The sequence below is a fragment of the Eulemur rufifrons genome, chromosome 16 (assembly GCF_041146395.1).
Source record: "Eulemur rufifrons isolate Redbay chromosome 16, OSU_ERuf_1, whole genome shotgun sequence".
In the NCBI taxonomy this organism is placed as follows: Eukaryota; Metazoa; Chordata; class Mammalia; order Primates; family Lemuridae; genus Eulemur; species Eulemur rufifrons.
Window position 1 is genome coordinate 28,408,232 of NC_090998.1, and position 20,186 is coordinate 28,428,417.

Here is a 20,186-nt window from a genome sequence, read left to right on the forward strand (position 1 = left end):
AGGAGCAGCAAACTCAAATGACCACAAGCAGCTTATAGTTAGCATTAATAAGTATAAGGATGTAAAGAAAAAGTGGATCTAGAAGGAACAGTCACTGCTCAGCTAGAGGTGATTTTTGTCCTCTGGGAAGGTAGGCCCAAGTATTACCTGAATTTCTGATTTTTTTTAAAGGAGAAGCTAGACAGGCCGGGCGTGGTGGCTCACGGCTGTAATCCTAGCACTCTGGGAGGCCGAGGTGGGCGGATCGTTTGAGCTCAGGAGTTCGAGACCAGCCTGAGCAAGAGCGAGACCCCGTCTCTACTAAAAATAGAAAGAAATTATCTGGCCAACTAAAAATATATTAAAAAAAATTAGCCAGGCACGGTGGCGCATGCCTGTAGTCCCAGCTACTCGGGAGGCTGAGGCAGGAGGATTGCTTGAGCCCAGGAATTTGAGGTTGCTGTGAGCTAGGAGGATGCCATGGCACTCTAGCCTGGGCAACAGAGCAAGACTCTGTCTCAAAAAAAAAAAAAGAGAAGCTAGACATTTGAAAACATTTGTGAAATCATCAGATTTCTACATATTGGCAATCAATTCAAAAAGTTTTATAACATTTTGTATGCCAAACAAAACACATCTACAGGCTAGATGGTCTGTGGGTGCCATTTGGTGATCTCTTCTGCTCTGAAATTATTTGATGTCTGAATTGATGGGACACTGGAACATGAGGAGAAGTGATATGGGCAATTTGAATGTCCTTAAAGGGAGAAGGTGTGCTCCTACTTTGTTCCACTGCTTGGGACATGGTCAAGATGGCAAGCCACCTTAGATCATGCAGACTAGAGTAGAAGACAGTGCAACAAGGCAAAAGGAGCCTGGTTCCTGGATGAGCTCATGGAGCAGAGATTCCCTACTGACCCTTGACTGTCTACCTCCAAACCGTTACATGGGAGGGAAACAAACTTCCGTCTTGACTAAGTCACTTCCGTTTAGGTCTCGGTAACATCAGGCGAACCTACATCTCAACTAAACCTATACCCTAACCTTTGCAACACAAGCATTGCTTTGAGATTATGTGAAGGAGCGTGAGGGGAGAAATAGATATATATGAAAATGATAATGGTCTGTGATCCCTATTCTTCAGTTTTTAAAATCTTTTTTAAAATTCAAGTTCAAACTAATATAAATACTAAAACAAATATGAAACTAAGGACATAGTTTATAATAGTATTTAATATCATGACTTCATATTATTTCTTCTAGTTTATTTTTTCATTCACAGTAGTTATTTATTCAGCAAATGCTTATTGAGGAGCAGAATTCTGTTTTAAACACCATGAAAGAACATTGAAGCACTACAAGGGACACCTAGGTGAATAAAAAAGTTCTTCCTCTCTCTAAGGAGATTGCAATATAATTGTGGAGATAAAATGTTTATGAAAAGGTGGCATGAAGAGTACAGTGGTGCACATCTATAGTCCCAGCTACTCAGGAGGCTGAGGCAGGACGATCTCTTGAGCTCAGGAGTTCAAGGGCAACCTGAGCAATATAGTGAGACCCTGTCTCTAAAAAATACAGATGGCATGTGTGGCATGTGATAAGTGCCATGGAAAAGGTCCCAAGGAAGGCATGTCAGCTCAGAGGAGAGATCTCTATCACCTGTGTGGGCTTTCATGACCAAGAGGTTGTTTGAGCAGACTCTTATTTGGTTAGAATTCAAAAGAATATTACATTGATGACAATATAAATATCTTTTGTTATTAGATAGTTTGTATCTGTTCTTCCAGATTCTGTCCTTAAGCACACAAAAATTTACTTTCTCATTTTACTCTCAAACATATTTTACTGAGATTATGTTCCTATTATGATCTTTTAACAAATTTATCTCTGGTTATAAAAATTTCCTCCTAATTAATAATGAAATAAAGTGATGGTGATATAAAATCTTTTCTTAGGTTGCAAGTATTCTGATAAATTATTACAAAAATATTCCTGATTTATCAGGCAAACGGTGCCCCCTTTTGACCACTGGATCCTCTGAAAGAAATCATAAGATAGACACCTTTTTCATCTTTGCTAAGAATTAAATTATATAGTTATATACATTTATATCATTGTATCTAATTATACATAGTATGTATTTATATTACATTATTATAATATCTAATTATACATAGTATGTACTTTCTAAAGAAACCATTCTATGTTATCTTAATAGTATTCTGTGTACTTTTTATGATTTATTTTGTAGACTAGTGTTATGTATTTTTTTATTGATTGGGTCCACTAGAGTGTTTTGTGGCAGTTTTGTAAGATCCAAGTTTTAGTTTTATGAATCATCTTTATCCTGTCTGATGCAGGTTGAATATGAAGGCTTAAAGCATGAGATTAAGCGATTTGAGGAGGAGACAGTGCTGCTGAACAGCCAGCTGGAAGATGCCATCCGATTGAAAGAGATTGCTGAGCACCAACTGGAAGAAGCCCTTGAGACTTTAAAAAATGAAAGGGAGCAAAAGAACAACCTGCGGAAGGAGCTCTCCCAGTACATCACCCTCAATGATAACCACATCAGCATCTCAGTAGATGGACTCAAGTTTGCCGAGGATGGGAGTGAACCAAACAATGATGATAAAATGAATGGGCATATCCATGGGCCGCTTGTGAAACTGAACGGAGACTATCGGACTCCCACCTTAAGGAAAGGAGAGTCTCTGCACCCTGTCTCTGACTTATTCAGTGAGCTGAACATTTCAGAAATACAGAAATTGAAGCAGCAGCTTATGCAGGTAAGAACCTGGTTGAGGGCTGCTAGAGGGAATTTCTTGTAGATTGCATGTAGCATGTTGTGGGATTTCTGATTCTCATGTTTTTGTTCCAGATTGCTTTTTTAAATATTGCTTCTTCAACCAGAAACTTTGAAAGTACGATTATTTTAGGAAGACAAGACAGAAGGGGTGTTGAAGAGAAATCTCTCATTTGTATCACTTGAAGGAACAAATTTCTTAGAGCCACAAATTAAATTTCAGTCAAGTGTAAGAAAAGAAAGAACCTTGATTTGTTTCTGACTAACAAGAGAAATCAAAAGCTTTTATACACAAGTGAAATGACAGAAAATGTAGTTTTCTATCACAAGCAACTATATATGTAGCTTCCAGATTAATGCTTACATTTCACAGGAATTCCTTAAGCCTTAAAAGACATAAAGTTCCTATATGCACATTAGCTAGGATACCATATGATTACAGAATAGGTATAAATCTGAAACCAAAGGATTCTTATTCCAAGCTAAGCCTTAACTTTTTAACATCTTCAAATCAAATACCTCGTGAAGAATCCCAGCCTTTAACCTTATCTCTTTGTGAAATAGCTTTCTAGTTTAGCATCTGGCCTCCCTGCCACACCTAGGGGAAAGTTGTTTGAGGACAGCAGCAGTGTCACCTGGGGGCTTATTTGTAGTACAAATTGTTGAGCTCCACGCAGATCTACTGAACCAAGAATCTGGTTTAACACGCTTGTTAAGTGATTACATTTGAGGCTTAATCTTCGATCTCAATTCTATCCCTCCAACATTCTTCATATACAGCTGATAATTGGAGTCTATTAAGACTCTGACAACACTTATTTTCATAGCAAACAGAGCTTATAATTTTCTGCCTCCACAGAAATGATGACTGGAAAATGTAATTAGCAGAAGTAAGAGACTAGAGAGCCAATGAACTGAATTTGTTAATAAGTTTATTTTTAATGCTATATCAAGATTTAATATATCCTGCAGTTTACCTGCCCAGCACTTTTGGCTGCTAAAAGAATTTGTTCTTACAATGTTTAATTTGAATCCAGAAATCAGTTTAACAGTGTGGCTGGCCAGGCGCAGTGGCTCACACCTGTAATCCTAACACTCTGGGAGGCCGAGGCAGGAGGATTGTTTGAGGCCAGGAGTTCGGAGACCAACCTGAGCAAGAGTGAGATACCATCTCCACAAAAAATAGAAAAATTAGCCGGGTGGGGGTAGCATGCCCCTGGAGGCTTAGGCAGAGGATTGCTTAAGCCCAGGAGTTTGAGGTTGCAGTGAGCTACAATGACACCACTGCAGTCTAGCTTGGGCGACAGAGAAAAACTATCTCAAAAAAAAAAAAAAAGTAAGTTTCATAGCATGAGAAGCTCTGGAGAGGGATGTTCATTTAGCAAAATGTTAGAGCAAGAAAAACTTTGCTGGGCAAACCCTCCCTCAATATACCAGAAATCTGTGTACCTTCAAATCTTTCATCAGTACTTAATTAAAGTGGACAGTTTGCAAAGACGTAGAGGGCCACAGGCAGGGCCTTATATCCCAAAGTTTGCTCCAAATCTAGTTGTGAAAACCAGGCTCAACACAGGAAGGGCTTTGCAGCTTCCAGCCTCACACCAAGATTAACTTTTACTTTTGTTTTTAGGCAGAGTAACTATTTGTCTTCTTGTATTTAGCATTTTTAAAAAAGCATTTCAGCTTTTCCTAAGAATATATTTTATTTAAACTGTTGAGTGCAGTGCAACAAGGTATATCTTCTCATGAATTATTTCTTTATAATCTGATTGCTTTTCCTTAGCTATGCACCCCCTTGGGTTTAATTTATATAAATAAACAAATTATAAAAATATTACAGGATACATTGCCTAGAATTTATTGTAATTGGCTTTGATATTAATGAGGCTTGATAATAACACAGCAATTCTGATAAACAACAGTCCTTATGTACTAAGAAGCATATACTGTGTGTCAGTACCACTGTTCTGGACATTCTGAAGAGGAGCCGATCAAATGTTCTTTAGATACAGCTATCTGAAATGCTTGGGGCCAGATGTGTTTTGAAATTAAATTTTCAGAATGTGGAAAGGTAGTATGCGGCATGTGCCATATATATTGTGATATCCCCAGTGGGGTCAGATGCAGCACCCATTGATCAAATAATGTGAACATTTCTGTAGTGAGTATTCACACGAGGGAAAAATGAGGACCATAAAAGGCCTCGCGTCACTCAGGTGCAGTATGGCTGCCCCAGGAGTTTAGAACTGTCTGAATATTGCCACCAAGTGAGTTATGATAAAACTTTATTTCACACTTTTTGGATTTTGATACTGTGGCTGTTGTAGGTGTAGCACTTGCTATACTGTTGGGCAGCTCTGAGTTTTGTATATTTCAGCTTATGGCATCAGCATGCTTGGGATGTGACAGTTTGTATTCTTATAGTCCCCTTATGCTTTAGGATTTCTTTTGGTGTGGGTCCAAAACACTGCATCTGAGAGAATGCTGAGTGCCTCCAAATCCAACTTGACAGTTTTTGACATTGTGACAATGTAGAAGCTCACAGGCCAGCGGGCAACACCACCCTAAACCAGGCAACACATAGCATTTAATATTTTCTTCCTTTTGACCAAGAACCCCTTTGCTAGCTAGGAGGAATAAGTGCAAGAGATCTATTGTACAACATGGTAACTATAGTTAAAAACAATGTACTTTGGAGTCTGCTGGAAACTGCTAAAAAAAAAAAAAAAAAAAAACCCCAATGTATTGTATTCTTGAAAATCACTAAGAAGTAGATTTGAGGTGTTCTCACCACAACCATGATAAGTATGTGAGGTAATGCATATGTTATAATTAGCTGAATTTCCACAGTGTATACATATTTACATATTTTAAAACATCATGTTGTACATGATAAATATATACAATTTTATTGTCAATTACAATAAATAAATAATTTTTTTTTTTAAAGAACTCCTTTAAAAAACAGCATACCTAGGCCATACCCTGCTGGCCTTTTCTTATCTTACAAAGCTCCATTTATGCACATAAATTATGTTTTCCCATCCATAGGTATGTACTTAACCTGGTTCCAGAAAAAAAAATTTATGCTTCTGCCTGGGTTATCAGGAATGTTGGGTGAGTTGCTTCACTTCTCTGAGGCTCATTCATAAAGGGGAAGGTAATACATTAGCCCTACTGCTAGTTCTACCATGCCTTTGTTGGAATTATGAAAAAGAAAAGGAAAAAAAAAAAGGTTCCCTTCTTCAAGATACTATACTGCCATCTGCTGGGAAGTGGTAACAATAAATACAAAATCTATCTACTTACAATTTAGTGTCTCCTAGAGTGGTATCACATACAACCTGCAGATTAATGCACTGAAACCCTGTTGATGGTGCTGCATCTCCTTTGTAGAATTGTTGTGAAGACCAAATGGGATGGTAAATATGAAACTATGGTTAAGTCATAACATTTTATGTTATTATTCTGCAAACTGCCATCAGTTTTTGAGATACCAAGAAGGTCCCTACTACCACTTTATATGAACATAGATCATAGAAAGTATGGGAAAAGGTAAGCGATGGTGAGCTTGTATCTAAATTAGGGAGTGCTTTTTTCCCAGAGAAAATTGGAGTGAATGTTCTACTAAACTGTATGTCTTTCTAGGTTATGGAGTAAATGACAAGAAATGTTTTAAATTTACCTAATTATGCTAACTTTCACATAACACAGAAGCCTATGGACAAAAAAATGCAGTAAGAACACATTTTATTAACCTAAGGGTCCGTATAAACTTGACAATAGTCCTTGATGGTGAATAGCTCAATCAGTGTCATCCTTTATTCACTAAGAGAAATTTTTTGGGGTATTTGTGGATAAATTATTTTGAGTTTGTAGGGCCCTCAAGACCTCATTACTTCCAACAGATTATAATTGACATTTTCCAGTGACAGTCAAGTACCTTAATTAGTTTTATTAGAATGAAAATAAGTAGATCCTGTCTGGAAAAACTAACTCAATTACTTAATCTACTTAAAGGAATCCTTTGTGCTTGTGCTGAAATTTCTACCTTTGATAAATATTCTCTGTTTAACCTTACGTCTGCATAAAGTCAAACTAAACAGGAAAAAACACTTTGGATTTTTTTTCAGTATCACACTGGATATATTAATATATTAATAGTTGCATATGTAGTATGAGAAAACAGTAATGTTTCTGTAAAAACTGAAATTAACATATTTTGTTCTATCCTCATGGATGTGGAAGAAACAGATTCGTATTATGTTTGGATCCACTCTAGTAAAGGCGATTTTAATTTTTCCTATTGATGCTAAGTGGTGATGGTAATTTGCTCTATGTCCCATAAGAGTTCAAAACGGTTTATATATATTTACTTAATTGGTTGGTGCTTATATAACAACTGTATGGGGTAGATAGTATTGTTATCCCCATATTATAAACAGAAACTAAGGCACAACTGTTACATCATTTGCTCAAGATAAAAAATCTCGTAAGTCTGCCAGGCATGGTGGCTCACACCAATAATCCTAGAGCTCTGGGAGGTCAAGGCGGGAGGATCTCTTGAGCACAGGAGTTGAAGACCAGCCTGTGCAAGATCAAGACCCCATCTCTACTAAAAATAGAAAAATTAGCCAGACGTGGTGGCCTGCACCTGTAGTCCCAGCTACTCGGGAGGCTGAGGCAGGAGGATCTCTTGAGCCAGGAATTTGAGGTTGCTGTAAGCTGTGACGACGCTACTGTACTCTACCCAGCGAGACTCTATCTCAAAAATAACAACAACAACAAGAACAACAACAACAAAAAAAACCCACAAAAATCTAGTAAGTGGAGTTGCAACACTGAGAAAGTTCAAAAAGTCAAATATCATCTCTAAAGACTCACAGAATATTTATTGGATGAAATTAATTAAATCAAGATTGGTCAGTTCTTTTAAAATTTAAAGTGACAATTTCCTAGTACAAAGTCCTTTATAAACTTTATAGGCAAACACATTTCTCAGAAGCCTTACTTTTTCTACTATATATTAGTAAACATAAAAATAGAATTTATAAGCACAATCAGGAGAAGAGTCTAAATGGTCTTTTTTAGAACACCTTTATGGAGATATAATTCACATACCATACAATTCACCTTTTTAAAGTTGTTTTTAGTGTATTCATAGACTTGGGCAGCCATCACCAGAGCCAATTTTAGAACATTTTCATCACAGCAAAAAGAAACCATGTATCTATTAGCAGCCGCTCCCCATTTTCCCTGAACTCCATTCCTAGACAACCACTAATCTACTTTCTGTCTTTTTAGATTTCTGTATTATAGACATTTCATATAAATGGAATTATACCATATATGGTCTTTTGTGACTTCTTTCACTTAGCATAACATTTTCAAGATTCATCCATGTTATAACATATTAGCGCTTCATTCCTTTTTATTGCAAAATAATACTCCATGGTATAGATGTACTACATTTTGTTTAACCATTTATTAGTTGATGGACATTTGAGTGGTTTACATTTTTTAGCTAATTATGGATAATGCCGCTATGAACATTTGTGTACAAGTTTTTGCGTGAGCATATGGCTTAATTCTCTTGGGTGGAATTCTAGAGGCAGAATTGCTGGGTCATATGGTGACTTTATGTTTCACCTTCTGAGGAACTGCTAGTTTTGGAAAACTGTTTTCCAAAGTGGCTACACCATTTTATATCCCCACCAGCAATGTATGAAGATTCTGATTTCTCCACATCCTCACCAATACTTATTATCTGCCTTCTTGAGCATAGCCATTCAAGTGGGTATGAAGGAGTATTTTGTTATGGTTTTTTGTTGTTGTTTGTTTGTTTTTTCCTAGAAAACACAATGACCCTAGAATTGTTATGGTTTTGATTTGTGTTTCTTTGATGGGTAATGATGTTGAGCATCTTTCCATGTACTTATTAACCGTTTGTGTGTCTTCTTTGGGAACATGTTATTCAGATCCTTTGTCCATTTTTTGTTTCAGTTGTCTTTTTATTTCTGAGTATTTCTGAGTTGTAAGAGTTCTTTATTCACATATAAATCTCTTATCAGATATATGATTTGCAAATATTTTCTCCCACTCTGTGGGTTATCTTTTCACTTCCTTGATGGTGTCCTTTGATGTACAAAAGTTTTTTTTGTTGTTTGTTTGTTTGTTTTAGAGATGGGGTCTCACTGTGTTGCCCAGGCTGGTGTGCAGTGGCTATTCACAGGTGTGATCGTGGCACACCATAGCCTTGATCTCCTGGGCTCAAGTGATCCTCTCACCTCACCCTCCCGAGTAGCTGGGACTACAGATGCATGCCACTGGACCCAGCTAAAAAGTTTTAAATCTTGACATGTCTGATTTATTTATTTATTTATTTTCTTTTCCTGCTTGTGTGTTGGGTGTCATATAGAAATCATTGCCCAACCTAAGGTCATAAAGATTCATGGCTAAGTTTTCTTCTAAGAGTTTCAGAGTTTAGCTCATATGTTTAGGTCTTCCATTTTGATGTAATTTTTGTATACAATGTGAGGTAGGAGTTCAACATTACTGTTTTGCATGTGGGAATCCAGTTGTCCAGGAACCATTTGTTGAAAAGACTGTTCTATTCTTTCTCCCATTGAATTGTCTTTGCACCCTTGTCAAAAATCAATTGGCCATAGATGTATGGGTTTATTTCTAAACTTTCAATTCTATTCCATTCATCTGTCTGTCTATTCTTATGCCAATACCACATTATTTTGACTATTGTTGTTTTATAGTAATTTTTGAAATAGAGAATGTCACTTGTTCTTTTTTAAGAACTTTTTTCCAGGCCTGGCGCAATGGCTCACGCCTGTAATCCTAGCACTTTGGGAGGCCGAGGTGGGTGGATCGTTTGAGCTCAGGAGTTCGAGACCAGCCTGAGCAAGAGCGAGACCCCGTCTCTACTAAAAATAGAAAAAAAATAGCCAAACAACTAAAATATATACAAAAAATTAGCCGGGCATGGTGGCACATGCCTATAGCTGCAGCTACTCGGGAGGCTGAAGCAGAAGGATCACTTGAGCCCAGGGGTTTGAGGTAGTTGTGAGCTAGGCTGATGCTACAGCACTCTAGCCCGGGCAACAGAGTAAGACTCTTTCTCAAAAAATAAAATAAAATAAGAACTTTTTTCCAGATTGTTTTGGCCATTCTGGATCCTTTGAATTTCCATATGAACTTTATGATCAGCTTGTCAATTTGTACAAAGAAGCCAGCTGAATTTTTGATAGACTTTGTGTTGAATATGTAGATCAATTTGGAAGTATTGCCATCTTAACATTAAGTCTTTTGATCCAAGAACAGTGATGTTCATCCTTTTATTTAGGTCTTCTGTAATTTCTTTGAACAATGCTTTATAATTTTCAGAGTACAGATGCTCCTCAATGGTCCCCAATAGTGGTTTGACTTAGAATTCTTCAACTTTTCGATGGTATGAAAGCAATAGGCATTCAGTATAAACTGCACCTTGAGTACCCATGTGACTATTCTGTTTGTCATTTTCAGTAGAGTATTCAATAAATTACATAAGATATTCAATACTTTATTATAAAATAGGCTTTATTTTAGATGATTTTACCCAAATATAGGCTAATATAAGTGTTCTGAGCACATTTAAGGTAGGCTAGGCGAGGCTATAATGTTTGGTAGGTTAGGTATATTAAATACATTTTTGACTTATATTTTCAACTTATGATGGGTATATTGGAATGTAACTCCATCATAAAATGAGGAACATCTGATACATTTTGCACTTCTTTTGTTAAATTTGTTCCTAAGTATCTTATTTTTTAATAGTGCTATAAAAGCTATTCTATTAATTTCATTTTCAATTGTTCATCGCTAGTATGCAGAAATACAATTGGTGTTCACATATTGATCTTGTATCTTGCAACATTATTGTTCTTCTTAATTAGTTCTAATTGTTTTTTTTAGTAGATTCCTTAAGAATTTCTATATATAAGATCATGTCATATGCAAATAAAGATAATTTTACTTTTTCCTTTCCAATCTACATGCCTTTTATTTGACTTTCTTGCCTAACTTCCCTGGCTAGAACTTCAGTACGATGACAAATAAAAGTAGCAATAGCAAACATCTTTGTCTTGTTCCCGATCTTAGGAGGAAAACGCCTGGTCTTTCCCCATTAAGTGTAGTATCTGTGGATGTTTCATAGACGCCCTTTATCAGTGTAAGAAAGTTTTCTTCTCTTCTTAGATTGTTGACTTTTTTTTTTAATCATGAAGGGGTATTGAATCTTGTCAAATGCTTTTTTTGCATATATTGAGACAATTAGGGGTTTTTGTCCTTTATTCTATTTATACTGTTTATTGCATTTATTGATTCTTGGATATTAAATCACTATTACCTTTCTACAGTAAATCTCATTTGGTTATGTTATCTAATCCTTTTTATATGTTGCTAGATTCAGTTTTCTAGTATGTTGAGGATTTTATCTATATTCATAAGGAATATTGGTCTGTTGTTTTCTTATAATATGCTTGTCTGGTTTTCGTATCAGAGTAATACTGGTCTCATAGAATAAGTTGGGAAGGGCCCCTCTCCCTGTATGTTTTTGAGTCTGTCCAGCTGACTACTGTGTATGTGAGTGTGCATGAGAGACAGGGTTCTTTTCACCACAGCTGATGGATCCCCTCCCCCAGAGTTTCTTTGTTCTTTCTTGATTTTTTTCGTGGAGTTCTTTTTTGTCGGGACACAGATATGCATTGGCAGAGTTGCTTCACTTCAAACAGGGAAGACTAAATTATGTACGAGCCCTATTTGTACTGATACTATGTATACTGTTACAAGAATCACACCTATCATTTAAGTGTCAAAGTGTGAGTCAAGTGAATAGGATAGAATAAAGACTTTATGGAAATTCCTCAAAAAACTAAAAATAGAATTACCATATGATCCAGCAATCTCACTTATGGGTATATAGCCAAAGGCATTAAAATTAGTATATGGAAGAGATATCTGCACGCCTATATTCATTACAGCGTTATTCACAATGGCAAAGATATGAAATCAACCTAAGTGTCCATCAGTAGATGAATGGATAAAGAAAATGTGGCATGTACACACAATGGAATATTATTCAGCCTTAAAGTAGAAGGAAAGCCTGTCCTTTGCCACAACATGAATGAACCTAGAGGAGATTATGTTTAGTGAAGTAAGCCAGGCACAGAATGACAAATACCATACGATCTCACTTATGTGTGGAATCTAAAAAAAATCAGACTCATAGAAGTAGAGAGTAGAATGGTGGTAGCGGAGCCTGGGGAAGGCTGAGTAAGGAGAGGGGTTAGGCTAAGGGTACAAAGTTACAGTGAGGAGGAATAAGCTTTAGTGATCTGTTGCACAGCATGGTGCCTATAGTTAATAACAACAATGTATTGCATATTTCAAAATTGCTAAAAGAATGAATCTTATTTTTATTTATTTATTTGAGACAGAGTCTTCCTCTGTCACCCTGGGTAGAGTGCAGTGATGTCATCATAATTCACTGCAACCTCAAACTCCTGGCCTCACGCAATCCTCCTGACTCAGCCTCCCAAGTAGCTGGGATAACAGGTATGTGCCACTGCACCTGGCTAATTTTTCTATTTTTTAGTGAAGACAGGGTCTCGCTCTTGCTCAGGCTGGTCTCTAACTCCTGAGCTCAAGCGATCCTCCTGCCTCGGCCTCCCAAAGTGCTAGGATTACAGGAGTGAGCCACTGCACCTGGCCTAAAAGAGTGGATTTTAAATGTCTCATCACAAAGGGAAAGGATAAGTATGTGAGGTGACGGATATGTTAATTAGCCTGATTTAATCATCTTACAATGTAAAATATAACATCACATTATATCCCATAAATATATACAATTATTATTTTTTGGGTAAAAAATAGCAGCTTTCTTGAGATATAATTTATATATAATAAAATTCATCCTTTTACAATGTTAAAAAGAAGACTATCAACATTGATAGGTTATAAAACAGCTTTGATTCCTTTTCCTTTAGAAGTCCTAATATAAATGTGCTAATTCTCATGGTCTTTTATTGCTTCACAAAGGAATCTATCAATCCTCAATATATGTAAATATGTTTATTTAAAAGGTAAAAAGTCAGTGAAGTTAAAAATGATTGGACTAAACAATTTACAAATACTACATTAAAGTTTTCTGGCAAAACAACCAGCCCTACTGTGAAAAAACAAAATTCCCAGTTCCAGATAGAAGACAAAGATTATAGGAAGAGAAATAAGGCAACAATTCTTAGTCACTGTAGGAGATTATAATTAACTCATCATGTTTCTCCTGGACAAATTCTTTATAAATGGAGTATTAAGATAGTAACACTTAAAATCTATAGTCATTTAAAGCTTTAAAGTGCTTTGTACTTATTTGTTCAAAGTACAATGAATCTTAAACATTTAAGCACCGGCTCTTTGAAATCCAAAGACAACTTAAGGTACTGAAAGCCTTAGTAGCTGAGTGAAAATATAATGTTGGAGCTTTATACAGTTGTATGTAATTTAGTAATTTTTTGTCTGACCAAACTTAGTTGTCTAAGAGAAAAATGTATTCATATATGTATATTACATATACATATATGTGTGTGTGTATATATATAATTTGGATGTGATTCCCTATTCAATTGATTTCACCAGAAATGTATTGAGTATGGAAAGCAGTACCATAATATGGAGGTTACACACACGAAAGAGACAATGTTCCATTTGATGTTTTCTGGAGATGCTATCATGGAGAAACTGTAGATTTATCTTTTTAGGCTTAGAAAATGTTTATGTTCAGTCTGAGTTGGCAGAGTGCAGATTGAGTACTGTTCGAAAGGCGTTGTTGCCTCATTCATCATAACACTTTTGCCTCCAAAACAAGCGTGAGACACATTCAGTGCATTTTGTTCTGATCCAATTTTTACTTTATCCAAAGGCTTTTCCTGTTGAAGGGCTTTTTGGAAACAGCTGTATCTGTAATCATGTCTACTGATTAAATAATGTTTAGACACTTAATTTTCGAGGGAAAAAGAAAAAAAGACTTCTGAAATAATCCATTTTCATGAGATTGAATATAATGCCAATATTAGACTATCTAGGAGATTTTCCATCTCCTTTATGAAAAATTCAAATAACTTGGCTATTCATCAAATACTATATTACATAATTCCCTAGGTTTTTCACTGAGAATTATTGTCCAATAGTCTGGGTAAGTAAATTCATCTTCACCTAGGGAGATACAATCTGTTATAAACTAATGAAACTCAGTTAAGAGAATTTGTATTCAAATACAGCCTCACTCTGAAATAAAAGCATTGCTTTTACACACACAGATACAAATTTGTGAAAAACGGATATGTTTGCCATGTAGAAGCATTTTGGTCATGAGAATTGAGCCACAGCTAAGCACTTGTTAACAATAGCTAACATTATAATACCTTCAGCACTAAGGTCACTGTCTCAATTATCAAAATGTTCCCACGAGGCAGGTATTATGATGTTCCTTTTATAGATTACTAGACTTAGGCTTCCTCAGTATCATATAGCTAAGTAAATGCTGGTCTCAAAATTTGACCCCAGAGTTCTCTGATGCCACAGCCTCAGTTCTTTACTTTCAATAACTATTCTTTGGGAATATTTTAGTTTCTGCAGCCATAATATGTAATTTGTGGATTATATTCCTGTCACAGATATGGGCAAGCATTATGTCATAAAATCAAAGCCACATCTTAAAAGCCTCTAAATAATAATTTGAAATAACAAAACTATATTTTTAGTTCTAATATGTGTGATCATACTATACTGGCAGTCCTTGGTTTACACAGTAGTACAGGGCAGTAAAAATGATCATGCAAGATAAAACCATGCAAAAAAACTTAACGGGGGCCGGACGCAGTGGCTCACAGCTGTAATCCTAGCACTCTGGGAAGCTGAGGTGGGAGGATCGCTTAAGGTCAGGAGTTGAAGACCAGCCTGAGCAAGAGCGAGACTCCCGTCTCTATTAAAAAATAGAAAGAAATTAACTGGACAACTAAAAATATGTAGAAAAAATTAGCTGGGCATGGTGGTGGGTGCCTGTAGTCCCAGCTACTCGGGAGGCTGAGGCAGTAGGATTGCTTGAGCCCAGGAGTTTGAGGTTGCTGTGAGCTAGGCTGACGCCATGGCACTCTAGCCTGGGCAACAGAGTGAGACTCTGTCTCAAAAAAAAAAAAAAAAAAAAAAAGACTTAATGGGGAAAATCACAATTGTTTTGTGATCTTTAAAGTTTTTTGTCAAACATTGAAAACTTACTGTTGGTTATAAATATATAGAAAAATGAAAAACAATGAAACTACTTAGTACATTGTAATTTAAAATATTAAAAACATTGAGTTTACATCTCATTTCTTGGTAAAATTTTATCAAGAGTAGTTTAATCTTGCCTTCCTCTCATCATATTATTTATGACATTCAGCAGGAATTTTTTTATGCCTTGGCAAATTGTCATACTCATTTCTAAGTCTGGAACAGCTTCCAACATTTTATCCTCTGCACTTTCGATGTCTAGAAATATCTCTGAGAGTACCTTTAATGTGCCAGCATCACTTCCTCTGGGACATTTTTATCCTTTTTGAAACAACTACTGTAGTTTTTCCAATTATGTTGATCAATTTGCCTCCACTAGGTTCCTTTGGCTGCATATCTAAAGTCCTTCAAACAGCATCAGTGTCAACATTCCCATGTTCAGCTATTTCTGTCATAACTTCATTTACATTTGGCTCAAATCTCATTCCAACTTGGTCAATCTTTGCTTCTTTGCTGCACTTTCTTTTATTGTTTAATCCATTTGTGTAAAACATCACATGGGTTTATCACTAGCAGACGGGAAGACAACACAACGACATACTTTGCTGTCTGTGAGTCAACTGAATAACAGATACAGAGTGACCAGTCACTGCAGACTTTGAGTAAATGATGTGATCGGCCATTAGTCACGATGTTATGTGGTGACTCTATAGATGGAAGAACTAGCAGCAAAGATTGTACTTCCTGCATTGCTCACCATTAATATATCTGGTAACTGAAATTTGAACCATGTTTTGAGGGGACTGGTGTTTTAACTATGCATATTAGAACCTTGACAAATAAGGACCGTCAAGTTAAATGAAGGACATCAAGCTCCACAAAGGATCATAAAAATACTACTCTACTGTATTATAAATTTATATTTATATACATATATCCAAAAGTAATATGCAAATTTAAAAATAGCCATATTCTAATTATAATAATTTTACTTGCCTTCTAGGAATTTAGAAGAGTTTGAAAGGATTTAATGTACGATCCAGGAAGTTTGAAAGTTTCAGTTGATACCTTCCTTTAGATGTAAAGACATTCAACATCAATCCATTGTCCTTAAAGCAGGTCTCATGATGTTTATTAGAAATATAAGAAGCAAAGAAAAAACAAGTGCACAAGGATATGAACAGCATAATACCTCTTATGTAATGAAAATATAAACAATATTATTTGCTTATTGAAAATATATTTATATTATAAACGTTAAAACTCCTAATTCATAATATCACTTACCCATATAGAGGGAAAGCAAATGCTTTTAAAAATTCTCAGATTACAATTTCTTACATACCTACGTTTAATGAGACAGTATTTTATATGGAGACCTGAGTAATTTCCATCGCACAGTAATAGTCACCACCGATATATTAACAACAATAAAACTGTCATTATTCAAATTAATTAGTAATTTTTAAAATTCTTATTTTATATCAAAGGAATTGAAGTGATTTGTATTCAAATTAATTACTAATTTTAAAAATTTCTGTTTTGTACCAAAGGAACTGAAATGATTTGTAAATTGTTCTTTTAGCCCTAAAACTCTATATTTTCTGACTTTTATATAAAACACTGTCAAACTTAGTGCATATTTATTTTGGGGATTAAATGCTCATTTTTAAGGATAGGGTTAAGGTACTCAGCATTATGTAGTAAGTTAAAGCCTTGGGTTTAAACCTGATGTGTGGTTGAGCTCTGGGAAGGAAGGGATGATAGATTCATAGGCACATTTGAGACGGTCACTTATCCCACGTGATCTGAGGAGCAGCCGTACTCTAAGGCGCTCAAAAAAGACAACACCAAGTATATGCTTATCTCTTAAAGTCATGTTGTTTTCTGCAAGGCGTTAAAAGATGAAAATAAGATTGTTTGAATAACATTCAAGTTTCATGAGTATATGTGCATAATGCAAGAGAGTTTGGATGCAAAACTACTCACAGAGTAATTCTTTTAGAACTGTGTACTTTTAGACTGACTTACCAGAACTGCTGAAATAAGAAAACACACTCCAATTTAATTTGAAATAATGGGAACGTTGGCTCTGCTGCAGTGACTTGAAATGTACACATGCCCGGCTGTGAATGGATTACGTTATCACTGGCATCACGTCGAAGTCATTCAGAGACTTTGTTTTGCCATTGCAGGTAGAGCGGGAAAAGGCCATTCTCCTGGCCAACCTCCAGGAGTCACAGACGCAGCTGGAACACACCAAGGGGGCGCTGACGGAGCAGCACGAGCGGGTGCACCGGCTCACGGAGCACGTCAATGCCATGAGGGGCTTGCAGAGCAGCAAGGAGCTCAAGGCCGAGCTGGACGGGGAGAAGGGCCGGGACTCGGGGGAGGAGGCCCACGACTATGAGGTGGACATCAACGGCTTAGAGATCCTCGAGTGCAAATACAGGGTGGCGGTTACTGAGGTGATCGATTTGAAAGCTGAAATTAAGGCCTTGAAGGAGAAATATAATAAATCTGTGGAAAACTATACTGAAGAGAAGGCCAAGTATGAGAGTAAGATCCAAATGTATGATGAGCAGGTGACCAGCCTGGAGAAGACCACCAAGGAGAGTGGGGAGAAGATGGCCCACATGGAGAAGGAGTTGCAGAAGATGACCGGCATAGCTAACGAAAATCACAACACCCTTAACACGGCCCAGGATGAGTTAGTGACATTTAGTGAGGAGTTGGCTCAGCTTTACCACCATGTATGTCTGTGTAATAATGAAACTCCCAACAGGGTCATGCTGGACTACTACAGGCAAAGCAGAGTCACCCGCAGTGGCAGCCTGAAAGGGCCTGATGATCCCAGGGGACTTTTGTCCCCACGATTAGCCAGGCGGGGTGTGTCCTCCCCAGTGTCCTCCCCAGTAGAATCAAGGACCTCATCTGAACCAGTTGCAAAAGAAAACACAGAGGCCAGCAAAGAACCAAGTCCAACTAAGACCCCCACAATCTCTCCTGTTATTACTGCCCCACCGTCATCTCCAGTATTGGACACAAGTGACATCCGCAAAGAGCCAATGAACATCTACAACCTTAATGCCATAATCCGGGACCAAATCAAGCATCTGCAGAAAGCTGTGGACCGGTCCTTGCAACTGTCTCGTCAAAGAGCAGCGGCACGGGAGCTGGCCCCCATGATCGACAAAGACAAGGAAGCCTTAATGGAAGAGATCCTCAAGCTGAAGTCCCTGCTGAGCACCAAACGGGAGCAGATCGCCACATTGAGGGCGGTGCTGAAAGCCAACAAACAGGTAATCTTATTTTACTGACGATAAGCGTGCTAGTCAAAGCTTTCTGAACTCATTTATTCCTTAATTTTGTTCAGTACCCGATATCAAGATGAGAGTTCAGATCCTTGGTCAGTGGTGGAATAAAACAAACTGTCCCAGTGCCAGGTCAGGATATAATAATGATGATTTTTAAATGAGTGAATGAATAAAGTAGGAGGATAGATATACCCACCTAGGTGGAGGTGGAGGTGAGGAAGTTAAAGCAGTAGCAGAGGATGCATTTGCCGATGTGGAAGGCAGCTCAGGCAGGGGGCTCAGCTGAAGCCTGGTGGTCAGGGTGTGTGGAAACAGGAGATGGAAGGTGGCAGAACAGGCTGGCAAGGAAGCTTCCAGCAACCAGGGAGACACAGCAAGACAGACAGACACCCTGCAGGCAGCCCGAGCAAACAGAGAGGCAAAGCAGACCCCAGCTTTGGGGCTGGGGGTTCATATTCAAGACTCTGTTATGTAGCAAGATAGAAAAGGGGTGTCTTGTCCTTCATGCCAGACTTAGAGAAACAAGAGTGCTAGATACATGATTAAGTCAGGAACTCAGGGATGAAGGACAAGACAGCTGTGAGGAACTGAGTGATATAAACAAAGCCAGGCACATTGTTACCAACAAATTAAATACAGGGTGTCCCTAAAGTCTCCATACAAAGGAAAAATTTCGTAAAATTTTATAATGAATATTTTGTAAATAAAGATACATTTAGCTACAATTTCTCATTTTCCCTGTATAGGGCGACTTTGGGGACACCCTGTAGTTTGAAGCCACATTAGCAAGCAAATGACAGAGAGTGAGAGCGAGAGAATGAGAACGAGGTCTAACTCTGCCAGTGACCACATATGTGAAATATTTAGGTTCCGTTGGGATGTTAGTTCACCTAGGTCAGAGCTTAAGCAATAAGGAGCTTCTCCTAACCGCAGGTCTTGTCCTTCTGGGATAAGTAGCGTGGTACAACATGAACCTACCTGGCTAATTCCTAGATCTCTTTGATGACTGAATTTGTTTTCCACCCTTGAATTTTACCTGGGTGGGAATACTGTGAAATATAGACAAGAAAATACTTTAACTTCTGTTTAGTTTACCTGAAAAAATAGCCGTCAAAGACACATAACTGAGAAGCGTGCTGAATAATGTTGATCTCGATAAAGAGAAGCAATAAGGCATCAAATACCTCCTTGCAAATGCAAGCAGTGCCTGTGAATAGTAGGGCGTTGGAGCTCTTGCTCTTTGGGAAATGAGAGTTAGTTTCAGATTCAGAGCACCTTCTATTGCCTTAATCTGGGGGAAACTACACCATTATGTCATCTACAGTACAGCTTTCTAGTGTTCCTCATTAGTTCCCATAAATCCATTGATGTAAATGGGCATCTGTACCATAAGCAGTAATATTGTTTGCACTATAAACAGGTTTTACATAAACCTAAGAGCAAAATAGGACTATATTTTATGCCTTCACTTTAGGGAAATAGAAAAGATTAGGGTGAATGAAGAATTTGTGAGAGATCTGACTCCAATTTGAGGTTAGAATAAAGGAACTTGCTACTGCTGTAAAGCAAAGACTTGGTAATTTAGAGTGTTCATAAATAACCAGTGCCATATCAGATAAGGCTTACACAGCCTTTATCAAGGACATGATATCCTCGGGCATGCTTGGTCAAGCCATTCAGATAACTTCTCCAACTTCTTCCTGAAGGTTGAATATTAACAACCTAGAAACCTAGATCTATAAAAATGTCAGATGCTTAACTAAAACAGAGGT

General features: G+C 37.2%; 1 protein-coding gene across 19 annotated transcripts in view; it reads left to right on the top strand.

Moving 5' to 3' along the window:
- BICD1 (BICD cargo adaptor 1) overlaps nt 1-20,186 on the top strand; it is a 222,538-nt gene that overhangs the window by 156,046 nt on the left and 46,306 nt on the right. For 13 of the 19 annotated variants that reach the window (XR_011235767.1, XM_069491382.1, XM_069491383.1 and 10 more), the window contains exons 4-5: nt 2,340-2,765; nt 17,293-18,399. Coding sequence is in view for 18 of the 19 variants with exons in the window: in XM_069491382.1 (XP_069347483.1) it covers nt 2,340-2,765; nt 17,293-18,399 (1,533 nt within the window). In the remaining variant the exon portion in view is untranslated. Of the gene's footprint in view, nt 1-2,306; nt 2,766-17,292; nt 18,400-20,186 lie in introns of all 19 variants that reach the window. The other 6 variants (XM_069491391.1, XM_069491388.1, XM_069491399.1 and 3 more) reach the window with 3 other exon arrangements.